We start from the raw sequence: 13232 nt of genomic DNA, 5'->3' as shown, positions 1-13232 counted from the left end.
TCTGTCCTTTACTTACAGCATCCCCCAGAGCAATGTGTAAGATGCAACTCTGAGTCTGTAGGACCGGGGGGACGTGAGATGCACTGCCCTGGCCACACTTCAGCAGCAACGTCACAGGGCAGGGCTCTCAACTGCAAGTGACAACCTGTCAGTGGGCTGTGAAATCTACTGAGCACATCATGACTAGCCAACCTTTAATGGAACGAGATAAAAGAAGACAGTAAAGACAGTGGTGCAAACAGCCAAGGTGACATCACCTCACAGATCTTGTCTCAGGCATGTGTGTGTGTGCGCGTGCGCGTGTGTGTGTGCGTGCACGTGCGAGCACACATGCACATGCACGTGCATGGGTGTGTATGCCGGGCTGCCACATAAAACATATTTCTTTCTGTGGGTCATGGGCAAAAAGTTTTAGAATCCCTACAGCACAGGGTCCCAGCACTCCTTGGAACCAGCTCATGGGAGTCCCAAAAATGCTGTACATTCTGAGTGATTCTCACATCAAAGAAACAGCCACGGATGCACAAAATGTGGTCTATCCACATGATGGCATGTTATTCGGCCATAAAAAGGAATGAAGGACCAATACATGCTAAAACATGGATCAACCTTGAAAACATTATGCTAAGTGAAAGGCCACATATCGTATGATTCCATTTCTATGAAATGGAATCCACAGAGACAGGAAGTAGGTTAGTGGTTGCCAGGGGCTGGCAGAGGGGAAATGGGGAGTGACTGCTAATGGGTCTAGGGGTTTCTTTCTTTTGGTGGCTGACCAGTATGGGGATCCAGTTTGGGGTTTCTTTGTGGGGTGATGAAAATGTTCTGGGAATTAGATAGTGGTGATGGCTGCATAACTCTGTGAATACACTAAAAACCACTGAATTCTATACTTTAAAAGGGTGAACTTTCAGGATATCTGGGGACAAAAAGCTTAAGCAGTAGGTCCTGCCTGGCTGTCTCTCATAGGGCTGCTTGGAGGATGAAATGAATCAAGGAGCTCAGAAGCGCACCTGCTACCTGGTACCACCTAGTAAGTGCTGTCTACATGTTTTTGTTTTGGGGGTTTTTTATCTCAATAAGCTGATATTTAAAAGAAATGAAATAGGACAACCGGGCAGGGCAGGGCAGCTCACAGAGGAACCCCCTCCCATCTCAGCCTCCACCAGGAGGGGCCTGGCCCAGGCTCCCCCTCTTACCAGCGTCCAGAGCACAGGGAAGACGCGGGGAGCTCGCACAATGAGCAGCCGGCCCAGGGTCTCGGGGTAATTGTCCTCGACCACCTCAATCATGCGCAGCAGGGCCTTCACCCCCGGCCGCCACAGGTGCCGCATGTTGAGACCCTCCAGGTCCAGCAGGCAGGTCCAGGAGCTGCGGCAGAAAGGACCCCCTCGCTCTACCTGGCTTTGCTGCGCCCAGGGCCCCCAACACCCTCCCTGGGGACCCAGGTGCTGACCAACTGGGATGGACAGGGAGGCTCAGTGAGGCTGGGCTGGGAGCAGAGTGGGCCACAGTACACTCTTGGGGACCCTGCCACAATGGGGAGGCCCCATGGTGAGGAGGTTCAAGGTGTGGACTCCTAGGCTGAGCACCCGAATTCAAGTCTCACCTCCACCCCTGACAGTTGCATGACATGGGCCACGGACCTAACCTTCCTCATGGGGACAGTGGCAAGGGTCGCAACAGTCCCCATCTCAAGCAATTGTTAGGATTTCATGAGATGGTATACATAAAGCTCTCTGCAAGGACAGGCACACAGCATGCATTCAATAAAAGCTAGTATCACTATTAATTGTTGAAAAGATGCTAACTACTAAACAAAAAGGGCACAGGACCTGAGCACATGCATTCCACAGTCAGAGGGTCTGGGTTCAAACCCCAGTTCTGCCACTTGCTGTGTAGCCTTGGCCAAGTTCTTAACTTCTCTGTGCCTCATCTCACTAGTATCTATTCATTAGGAAAATGACTATTTTACTGCGGTGGCTGGTCCCTGGTGCCTTTCCATCCCAGATTTGCTCCCTTACCTCTGCACACACCTCTCAAGGCCCTGCATAACACCCCTCATTTGAACCATTTGGGGTGAATTCTTCTAGCCAGAGGGCTTTGGCTGATTGAGTCCCACCCCCACCCCAACATACATCTCCTTAGGAAACCTCCAAACAGCAAATGAGCTTAATTTTCACAAAGATCAGGATATCTGGGGACAAAAAGCTTAAGCAGTAGGTCCTGCCTGGCTGTCTCTCATAGGGCTGCTTGGAGGATGAAATGAATCAAGGAGCTCAGAAGCGCACCTGCTACCTGGTACCACCTAGTAAGTGCTGTCTACATGTTTTTGTTTTGGAGGTTTTTTTTGGCAGCTGGCCAGTATGGGATCCGAACACTTGACCTTGGTGTTCTAATACCTGCACTATAATCAACTGAGCTATCTGGCCAGCCCCATGTTTGCATTATTTTTTTAAGTTTTTTTGGGTTTTTTTTTTTTTCTTTTTTGATAATCCATTATTAAGAAACCCTAGGAGACGATTACAGTCCCTGCCTCAGAAGGATTAGGTGAGGACGTGGTGGTAAAGCCCCCGAAATGCCATGGGACACCATGCACATGTGTGATAAACGCTCGCTGTCTACTGTTTGGGGGAGTTGGCTCCCCACGCAGGTTCTTGCCTGATGGGACGGCCAAACTGTTTTGTGTTCCCTTCACATCGCTTCTGTCCTTCCTCGTTAACGGAAAGAACCTGGAAGGTAGAGACAGGGCTGGCCAATGTTCACCTGCAGGTGGCCCTTCTCAGGCCCAGCCCCCAGCCCCAGGGGTTCCAGAAAATGGGGACCGTGACTCACGTGCCGCAGCAGTGCCTCCTCCCCCACGGCCTTCATCAAGCCTTTGGTGTCCATCTGGCCCAAGCGAAGGATGTAGAGGGGGCGGCCGTCTTTGGACCGGGGCCAAGCAAAGAGAAGGGACCGTTATTCAAGGGCAGGTCAAAGCTGCAGACGGAGGAGACAGCAGGCGTGGCTCACCACAGCCCAGCCCCTCCATTCACCTGCTAACACACTGCTTGCTCCCACGAGGGGTGACACCACTGTCGCCAAAGGCAGCAACAACAGAAGTGTTCAGATAAGGATATGCACACAGGGGAAACGGGTGAGGGACATGGGAACCTCCTGATCTTGGCAACTCTTCTGTCCATCTAAAACTGTTCTAGGACCGGCCCGCGGCTCACTCGGGAGAGTGCGGTGCTGATAACACCAAGGCCACGGGTTCGGATCCCATATAGGGATGGCCGGTTTGCTCACTGGCTGAGCGTGGTGCTGACAACACCAAGTCAAGGGTTAAGATCCCCTTACCGGTCATCTTTTTAAATAAATAAATAAAACTGTTCTAGAATAAATCATTTATCTTAAAAAATTATATTTTTTGGTGCAGGCAGCTGGCAGGTACAGGGATCCAAACCCTTAACCTTGATGTTATAACATCACGCTCTAACCAACTGAGCTAACTGGCCTTTTATTTTTAAAAGATTTTTAAGAGGATATGAGCCATGTAAGAAAGACAAAGCAGACAGAATTTAGCTCTTAGCTTTCTGTCAGCCGAAGCAAAAAGGAAACATGAAGAGTTATTTACTAATAGTCAGTTCTCGTTATCCACGATAATTATGTCCTATAAAGTCTCCGCGAACACTGAATTAGCACATACTGAATCACTGCTTCTAGGAAATATGGTATTAGGTTCCTGGGAGCCTCTAGTCATACATTTTCATCAAGTGATCCATACATGACCTTGTTTTGTGTGTTTCTATTTAAGGACACTTTATTTAATATATATTGTTGATTTCGCAACATTGAGCTCATGCCCAAACAAAGCTCATGGAGCACAAGTATTTTCTCTGTAAAGTGCATCACAGCTTTCTTGCGCTTAGGAATATTAAACAGCACTTCAGTACTATGCCTGGGGGCCATTTTAAATAGCAAAATCACCAACAAAAAGCACAAAAATGCAAAATGCGGCACTAACTAGGCCACAGAAAGGATACCTGTTTATAGCTCAGGAGCTGAAACAAGACATCAGAGAGTCCCCTCGTTCAACCTCAGCAGGGAACATGTATGTTGAACCACTCAAATTATTCCCCATTCTGCACACATCCAAGAATAACCTTGGAAGTGCCACTGAGTGTTGATTTGGGGTTTACAAATAAATTTTAGCAAGTAGGCAAATTCACAAATATGGAATCCATAAATACTGAGGATCGGATATGTCTTAAAAGAAACCGTGCCAACTTCAGGAGAGTCAAACATTTACCCCAACCAACATATGTGAATTTTTATATAAAGCACATTGAAAAGCACAATAGGCATTGGCTTCAATAGCAGTTTAATTAAAAAATCCAGAAAAGATATCTGTAGTGGGTGGAATAGTGTCCTCCCAAAATTCATTTCCACTGTATCTTCAAAATGTGACCTTACTTGGAAATACAGTCTTTGTAGATGTAAGTAGTTAAAAATCTCAAAACAAAATCATGCTAGATTTAGGGTGGGCCCAAATGCAATAACCTGAGGTCCTTATAAGAAGAGGAGAGGACACAGAGCTACACAGAGAAGAAGGCCATGTGGAGCTGGAGGTAGAGACTGGAGCAATTTCCTTGCCACAACAAGGAACACCTGGGGCCCCCAGGAGCTGGAAAAGGCAAGGCTTTCCCCTGGAGACTTCGGTAGGAGCATGGCCCTGCAGACACTGTGAAAAAATAACTCTGTTGTTTTAAGCCACCAAGTTTGTAGTCATTTGTTATGGTTGCCATAGGGAATGTATACATTATTTATGGGGTCATTATGTATACAATTACAATGACCCAAAGTAATGGTGGGCTGACCCAGCTCAGAAAAGAACTTTCTCTCTTCAAGCCCAGAAGTCTATCCAGCTCTACCTTCTTCATAGCTAGGTTGTCACTTCAAAGGCATCTCCAGATGCTCGAAATAGTCGAAGGAAAAATAATATGTTAGCACAAAGTGTGTCATTTAAAGTGACTTTGGGACTGGCAGGTTAGCTCAGTTGGTTAGAGGATGGTGCTAACACCAAGGTCCAGGGTTTGATCCCTATACTGGCCAGCCACCAAAAATTAATTAATTACTTAATTAAATAATATAGTGCATTTGGCAGTGACCAAATTATGCTCCATACTATATGTAGGTACAGGCACACACCTATGTCCTGGTAATGCCAGCCCCCTGCATAGAACTCCTCCAAGACGGCAGGGGGTTGCCAGGTCTGAAGGAGGAGATCCACCTGGTACTGCTTCCGCCAGCTCAAGGACTGGCACAGCATTTCCCGGGCCTTGTCCAGGTGGAAGTCACAAGCCCGCAGGAACCGAAGGATGTGCTCATCTTTGGGAATCTGAGAGACAAAGAAAGAAAAAGCCCATAGAATGCTATTCTCTAACCCAGCTAATAAAATTCTAGAAAATGAGCTTCCTATCTCATCTGCAAAACATTTAGCTGGGAAAAGGACCATATTCTCCATCAACCATAAAGCAGAGAGACAGCCAAGGGGTGGACTGTAGCGAATATCTATGCATCTTGGCTGTCTACCATTCCTCCTTCCTTGTGCTGGTAATAGCGTCTTTCTTTTGGGGAACTACTCCCCAATGCACCAATCATGCAAAACAAGCCCCAATAAGAGCTGCCCTTCCTTGAGTGCTCACTTCAAGCCAGAAACCATTCTAAACACCTGAAATGTATTACCCACTGTAATTCACTCTGGGAGGTAGGTGTATACTAACATTATCCCCATTTTACAGATGAAGAAATAGGAGCAGGCAGGTTAAAGCACAGCCCAACACTAAAGTAACTCCCTCATCTGCCCCTAGGTGTGGGGGGAAGGAAGGGCAAGCAATGCATGACTAAGCAAGAAGTTCTGACTCATCAGAGCTAAAGATAAAGTCCACACTCAGGACCTACATGCATGGTATATACAACCATGTTACAGGAGTTAGTGTCTAAATGCACAATCACGTGCAGTCAAAACCTGCCCTCACAAAGTCATTAGATCTCTTAGAAAAGAACAGTATACATGGTTTCATGAACATGCTACTATACAGCAGGTATTCTCAATTGTGCCCCACAGTGGACATTTGGCAATGCCAGAAATATTTTTATTTGTCACAACTGGGGGAAGGGGGAGGGCTACTGGCATCTAGTGGTGGAGGTCAGGGATGCTATTAAACACCCTACAATGCACAGGACGGTCCCCACCATAAAGAACTGTCCAGTCCCAAATGACAATAATGCCAAAGAGGAGAAACCCTGCTCTCAGTGGTGTGCACAGCACACATCATGGATACAGGAGACAATATATAATAAAAAAAAAAGCAAAATAGAACTTTTCAATATTGCTAATTACATAAACTTGTTTATCTTGCCTTTCTTCCTCCTGTGCGTAAGGCTGAGTATCTGTCCTTGGAGGTGCATCTGCTACTCCAGGGGGCCCACCCAGTACCCACCTTGCCTCTGTGGTTCTCCAGTAACCAGTGCCGAAGCTGGATGAGGCAGCTCTCCTGCATGGGTGTGAGATGGCCCAGGCACCTCTCAATGTAGTCCACATCCAGCTTGTCTCCTTGGAGAAGAAAGCAGGTGTTAGGACAAGAGAGAGGGGCCGACCATGTGGTCTGCCCTTTCTGTAGCCCTTGCCTTTCTTACCAGCTGCCTGAAACATGATTCCCAGCCAGGCTGCAGCCCCCTCCCCAGACAACAGTCCCCAAATTCATTCATTTTCCAACCCATTTCCAAGGTGGTTCTGAAAATTCAAACCTGGATCTCACTGGGGGATGGATGTGGTTTCTCCTCTTTGAACCTCAGAAATGCAAAGAATTCCCACCCTCTGGAGCTGTTCTGAAGATGACTGACAATATGTGCTCACATTCTGCATGCTCAGGACATGCCTGGTCTCAGCGAGTTCTCCCAACACCCCTGTGAGATGGGCATCACTATTATCCCCACTATAGAAGATAAAACTGAGGCCAACACAGGGTGAGTAACTCAAGTGAGTAAATGCAGGTAGCGTGCACAACATAAATTAGTTGGTTGATAAATTCCAGTTCCCTTCACTTTCCCACCTCCCCAAGCCACTTTGCAAGGTGTGAGGCTTTTGGTAGACAAAGCCTGAACCCTGAAACAGAGCCATGCCATCTGTTCAAGGGCCTGGGAGCCACACGATCATTCTCACTGTGCAACCTTGTCCCACACAATTGGGCATTCTGGGGTCAGCACGTTGCTAGTATGTAGAGGCCAGGCCCCAACTTGAGTCCTGTCACCCAACTCTTAACCATTGGTGTGGCAGATGCTGGCATGCCGCAGCCTCTTGGCATCTCAGCAGCAGTGGAGATGTTACACAAAGCAGCAGCCCCCAGGGCCACAGCCGATTCTTGTGGACACATGGCTCCATAAGAAAACAGACTGGATACCTGCACGTCCAGCAGCAGCACTAACAGGTCCACCCCCAAAAACAGAAAAGCTGGGGCTGGGGGGCATGCCGACTGTGCAAGGAGGCATCTAAGTAAACAGAGGCAGGAGGGATGCTTGGGAGGGACCGTCCAGACCATGCAACACCTCATGAGGTCAGAGACAGAGAGACACTGGAGATGGGAAGGTGGCGGGGACCGGACAGGGGAGAAAACACGAGGGAGGCAGGAGCTCCTGGCATCCTTCTGGCTTCCAGGCAGATGTGAAGGCTCTTTTCTACTTCTAAACACAAAGGCTCAGTGATTCAGAACAGGGTGGAAGCGGCATGAGTACGCCTCCTGCCGGCCACCCTAAATGTCAGCATTGCTGGTGGACAACACAGACTGAAAAGGGAGGAAAGACCTGTACAAAATGGGGAGGGCCCAGGGGATGACACCCCAGAGAGCATACATGGGAAGGAGCAAGAGAGGGAAAAAAAAAAATGCACGTTCAATGACAGCCAGACAGTGCACACAGCTGGTGCAGAATAAATACTTGTTGCATGAATGAATTTCATCCTCCCTACAGCCCCAGATGTACTATTAGTCCCATGGCTCTGTCACCCAAGTATCTCAGAGTCAGGCAAGCCCCTACACTTCAACGGCCCTAAAGAAACTCAGAATCAATATGAGCCCATGCCGTGCACATGGTTAAAACTGGATTCATGGTGTATATACAGTTTTGTATCCTAGGTTTTTTTCTCCTTTTACATCATATTGTAAACATTTTCCATGTCAACAGAAGTCTAAGCTGAGACAAATGGCAAATCGCCTTAATATACAAAGAGTTCCTAAAAGCCAAGAAGAAATTGATGGGCAAATAGGAAAATGAATGAAGAACAGGGATTCACCAAAAAAAGAACACAAACAGTAACTAAACATGAAAAAAATAATGTAGTGCTTGACCTCACTCAATGAAAAAATTGATCACTGATGTACCAGTGATCACCCTTACTGCCTTTCAGAAGTTTGAAATGTTTAACACGAGTCTTGTGTGAAGCCAGGGTGAAGTCAGAAATAGACACAGTTACACACTTTCAGTGGGAACATTGATTGGTACAGCCTCTTCAGAGGCCTGATTCATAAATGTACTGAAATTTGAGTTGCACATAAACTTCAGCCCAACAATTTCACTTTTAAAATTTTATGATGTGAGCCACCGTAGGAAGCACCCTGAGCTCTCCCAAGCCAGGGTGGTGGGGGGCCTCGGGCCTCGGACATGCCCCTCGACACGTAAAACTAGCCCAGTGAGGACCACTGAACTGCCGCAGGAAGTGCCCCAGGTTCCTGACTGGGGTGGTGGGAAGTGAGGGCTTTTGCCACACCCTTCTGACATCTGCACCCAGCTTGGCAATGACCAAGCCAACACTGGAAGCCCCCTGGTCTCCCCTGTGGCAAGGAAGGGGATGTCACAGGCCTCAATCCTGCTCCTCCTCCTTCCTCCTTCTTCCATCCCATTTCCTTCCCCTTTCTCCTCTTCCCTTCCCTCCCAACTGCTCTGCAACAACATCAAAGAATGTAAAACAATAATATTAAATAAATAAATAAAATGTGTAATCTAAAAAAATAATTTATGCTGTGTATATACTCACACAAATTTCTTCATAAATCCTTAAATACAAAAATGTACCACATTATTTGTATTAAAAAAACCTGAAACCTAAATATCCATCAATATGTGACTAGCTACACTAAAAATAATCAATAAATAATAAATAAATGTTTATTAATAAATAAGTTATAGTACAACCATGCCATACCATGAAGTATTGAAAAAAATTGTTCAAACAACATTGGTAAGTGGGAAAAAAGCAAAGTATTAAATAGAATGTATAGGGCCGGCCCGGTGGCGCACTGGATAGTGCGCCGCTTGGGAGGGCGGCGTCGCTCCCGCCGAGGGTTCGGATCCCATGTGGAGACCGGTTCCCACTCACTGGCTGAGCATGGTGCGGGCGCAACACCGAGGGTTGCAATCCCGTTGCCGGTCCCCGGTATGGGCGCGACACCGAGGGTTGCGATCCCGTTACCGGTCAGTAAAAAAGACAAAAAGGAAAAAAAAAAAAAAGAATGTATAATATGCTCCCATTTGTTCAACATGTCACACATGTATGTATGCACATATGCACATGCATGTGTATATAAACATATTATTTATGTATACACATAAGCCTAGATAGCTCCAGGAAATATAAACACAAAACTACTACAGTCTCTAGGGAGAGGAAAGAAATCTTATTTCTTACTTTTTATCTTCCAAGTAGTCTGAATTTTTTTCTGCCAAGATCATGCATTACTCATCTAATTTAAAATACTAACAAAACCAGAGAAAAAGGCAGTCCTGTGGCACCAGAAATCAATACTGCTCTAGAAATAAACCACTTCTGGCTCTTGGGCCAGAATGGAGAGAGGTTGGAGCAGCCAGCAGAGGGAGGAGACTGAGCCATTCCAAGACCCAGACTGAGCCATTCCAAGACCCAAAGGGGACAAGCAAACCTGCAACAGGTTTCCTAGGACTATGGGGGCCCCGAGGGTGCAGACTTGCTGTCTGACCTAGGCTGCAGTGACCTACCGTCTGTAGTGATCGTCTCCAGAGCAGGGCTTTGGATGCTGCTGGGCCTGTCGGCCTCCAGGGAGCCAGGGTCCCGCAGCCCACCCTGGCTGCTGACGTCATCCTCGCAGACCGGGGCAGGTGTCCAGCGGGGAATGTGAGAGGTGCCCTGGGAGATGAGCTCGTTCAGGTAATGTTCGATCACCTCTTTCCCCTGGAAACCAGAGAGACCCAAGACACTTCAGCACAGGCACAGGGTGGTGGAGGTCATTGCACCAGCTGGGGAGTTGCCCCTGCCAGCCTCCAGTCCAAATAGAGGTGGCTGTGAGCGTCAAATCTGCATTGGACTTCCAAGACTTAGTACAAAACAAAGAATCTAAAATGGCTCAGTAAATAAAAGTTTTATACTGATAACACATTGCATAAAATATGTTATAAAAATCAATTTGTCTGTTTCATTCCACAAACAAGCCTCGACTCAATGACGGGTCTGAGGTTTTTAGTCCAAGCCGTGATCATTTGTATCAGGAAAAAGCACCACAGAATGTCCTTCCTCTGTCCAGAGAATTCACTATGCAAGCCCCCAACATCTCGGGGTGCCAGGACAATGATCGGGGTGCCCCCATTACAGGGCAGGTACTTTCCATCCATTATCTCATGTGATATAATTGTTACTAGAATACCCATTTCACAGACAAGAAGACCACGGCCCAGAGGGTTAAGGAGCTTGTGCAACGTCACACGGGTTTTCAGGTGGCAGCGCGTGTCTGTGTGCCTTCCTCCCCATGGCTGAGCAGCCCGCCTCCTACCCGCTTGACACTGGCGGTGTACTGCTTCATGGCAATCTTCTCCAAGGTATTTTCAAAGCCAAAGAAAGACCGGATGTCCAGCGAGGCGGACTGCTCAAAGCATGTCCAGTCTTCGTTCTCAGGGTGGACCTGAAAGCCAGGCAGGGGTGACACCAGGGTCTCACTGTAGGGTATGCTGTGCCCTCCCGGCGGCTCTCCTAGGGACCTGGACCCAGGTAGAGCATGCAGTGGTCAGCATGTCATAGCCTGGTGACACCAGAGGGGGCAGCAGGACCGAGGGGGCCCCCCAACTCAGGGAACAATGTAAAGTCTATGCTGTTGGGGAACAAAGAGCTTTATCTTGAGGGGCCGGGAGAATGTGGGTCTGATTCTACACCCCTGCCCCTTGAAAATGATATGCACACATGGAAAATTATATATACATAACATGTGCAGTATATCATTACATAATATATAAATTATATGTCAATATTACAAATAAACTTTATATATTTTTAAAATAGCTATGTACCAAATGTTATATATTTCATAAAAAGATATATTACACATCCTCATAAATCAATAAATATTTATATGTATGTCAGCAAAAAATCTCTTTTGTTGGCAGAGCTACTGTGCATATCCAGACTTAGTGCTCCTCAGACATCTGTGGGCAGAGTCGTAACCAGGGAGTCTGTTACATATGCAGATTCCCGGGCCTGCCCCTAGACACTTCTGGCTGGGCAGGTCCAGGGTGAGGCCGAGGAATCTGCATTCTACAGGCAGCCTTGGTGCTGCCAATTCTGCTGTTGGCAGAACTTGCCCTGAGAAACACCATGTCCCAAGAGATTTAAAAACAACCACTGCTCACACCTCCCCAGAGGATCTGAATATCCTGGGCCCAGTTTGCAGGAGGCCTCAAGAGGAGCTGGAGGCATGTAAGGAAAAAGCAATGGGCATTTACTTGATGTCTGCTGTATACAAGGCATCATGCTAAGTGCCTGGGCCTGAAAGATGAACGAGACAAAGTCCCTTAATGGGGGAGACTGGGCAAAAACACCTCAAAAACACTCCCAGTGGTCTGTAATTGCCACGCTGGAGTTAATGTCAGAGAAACTACCCAACACAGTAGGATCTGCTAACATCCCATTGCGTAGAAATGGACGGTGTGGCCCAGAGAGGGGAAGCCACTAGTCTAGCATCACTCAGTGAGAAAGTGGCAGAGCTGGGCTCCATCCAGGGGGCCCTCCAGCCCCTGCACTCCAGCCCCTGCACTCCAGCCCCCGAGGCCTCCCCCATCAGACCTCGCTCATCCCTTTGGGGTCTTCGCTTATGCTGTTCCCACCCCCAGAACTCTGTTCCAGCTCCTCTCATCCTTCAGCTCTCAGCATCAGCAGCCCCTCCTGAGAGGCCTGAGGGACACCGTGACCCAGGAAAGTACCCCTCCTCTTGCTCCTGTAATCCTATCTGCTGGATCCCACCCTAGCACGGTGACAAATAAATGTACATTGATTTGTGTTTTTCTCGTCTGTGACTCCACCTCGAACGGAAACTCCAGGAGGGCAGTGGTCAGGTAGATTGGTCCCCTGCTGGGTGCCCAGCACTTGGCAGGGTGCCTGACTCATAGTAGGGGGTTCATCAGTATGTACTAGAGAATAATAATCATTATCAATCATACTAAAAAGTAACCCTTATAGAGAACTTAGTATGTGCAGGGCACTGATCTAAGGGGTTTGAATAGTATATTTTCCTTCATTTAATCCTCACCACAACCTATGTGGTAGGCACGATTATGAACCCCATTTTACAGATGAGGAAACTGAGGCACAGTTTCATGAAAGAAGGAAAGGAAGGGGAGACAGGAGGGAGGAAAGGAGGGAGAGAGGGAAGGAAGGAGGGAGGGAGGGATAGGGGATAGGGCTTCCAGATTTAGACTATAAAATACAGGTTGCCCATACACATTTGAATTTCAGATAAACAACGAATAACCTTCAAGTATAAGTATATCCCAGGCAATTATTTGAGATATACTAGAAAAGAAATTCCTCGGTTGTCTGTCTAACTGCAAATGCAGCCAGGCATCCTGCATCTTATCCGCCCAGGCACTGGAGGGGCGCAGGGAGGGGCGGGAACCGGGGGTTCGCCGGGGCGGTCGCGCTCACGGTGTAGCTGCAGGTCTCCTTGACCGCCACGCGGCTGGCGAAGGTCTCGTTGTGCGCTTCGATGAGGAGCGTCCTCTCCTTCCAGTTCAGAACGTTTCTCTGCACGAAGACCACGTGCTCCACGCCCGCGATCTGCGAGGGGAGGACAGCCGGGGCGTGAAGGACACAGGGCGGGGGTGTCCGGAGAGCCGTCCGATCACCCCGTTCCCCTCCCCCCGTCCCGGGGTCCCTCGCCCCGCCGCCCACTCAGCCC

At 48.0% G+C, this 13232-nt stretch overlaps 1 protein-coding gene across 1 annotated transcript; it reads right to left on the bottom strand.

Annotated features, from left to right (window-relative positions):
* Positions 1-1199: 1199 nt before the first annotated feature.
* On the bottom strand, positions 1200-13188 carry LOC103583160 (SEC14-like protein 5; the record flags this gene model as incomplete). The annotated part of the gene is made up of 8 exons (XM_008564558.1): positions 1200-1371; positions 2662-2732; positions 2836-2924; positions 5191-5380; positions 6486-6598; positions 10051-10243; positions 10839-10967; positions 12980-13188. Coding segments are annotated over 8 exons (1166 nt in total), but the record flags the coding sequence as incomplete, so codon positions are not given.
* Between the last annotated feature and the right edge of the window lie 44 nt (positions 13189-13232).

This window comes from Galeopterus variegatus, unplaced genomic scaffold, assembly GCF_000696425.1.
Source record: "Galeopterus variegatus unplaced genomic scaffold, G_variegatus-3.0.2 Scaffold20162, whole genome shotgun sequence".
Taxonomy (NCBI): domain Eukaryota; kingdom Metazoa; phylum Chordata; class Mammalia; order Dermoptera; family Cynocephalidae; genus Galeopterus; species Galeopterus variegatus.
The sequence above is the reverse complement of the archived record's forward strand: the minus strand, read 5'-3'. Positions and strand labels throughout refer to the sequence as shown.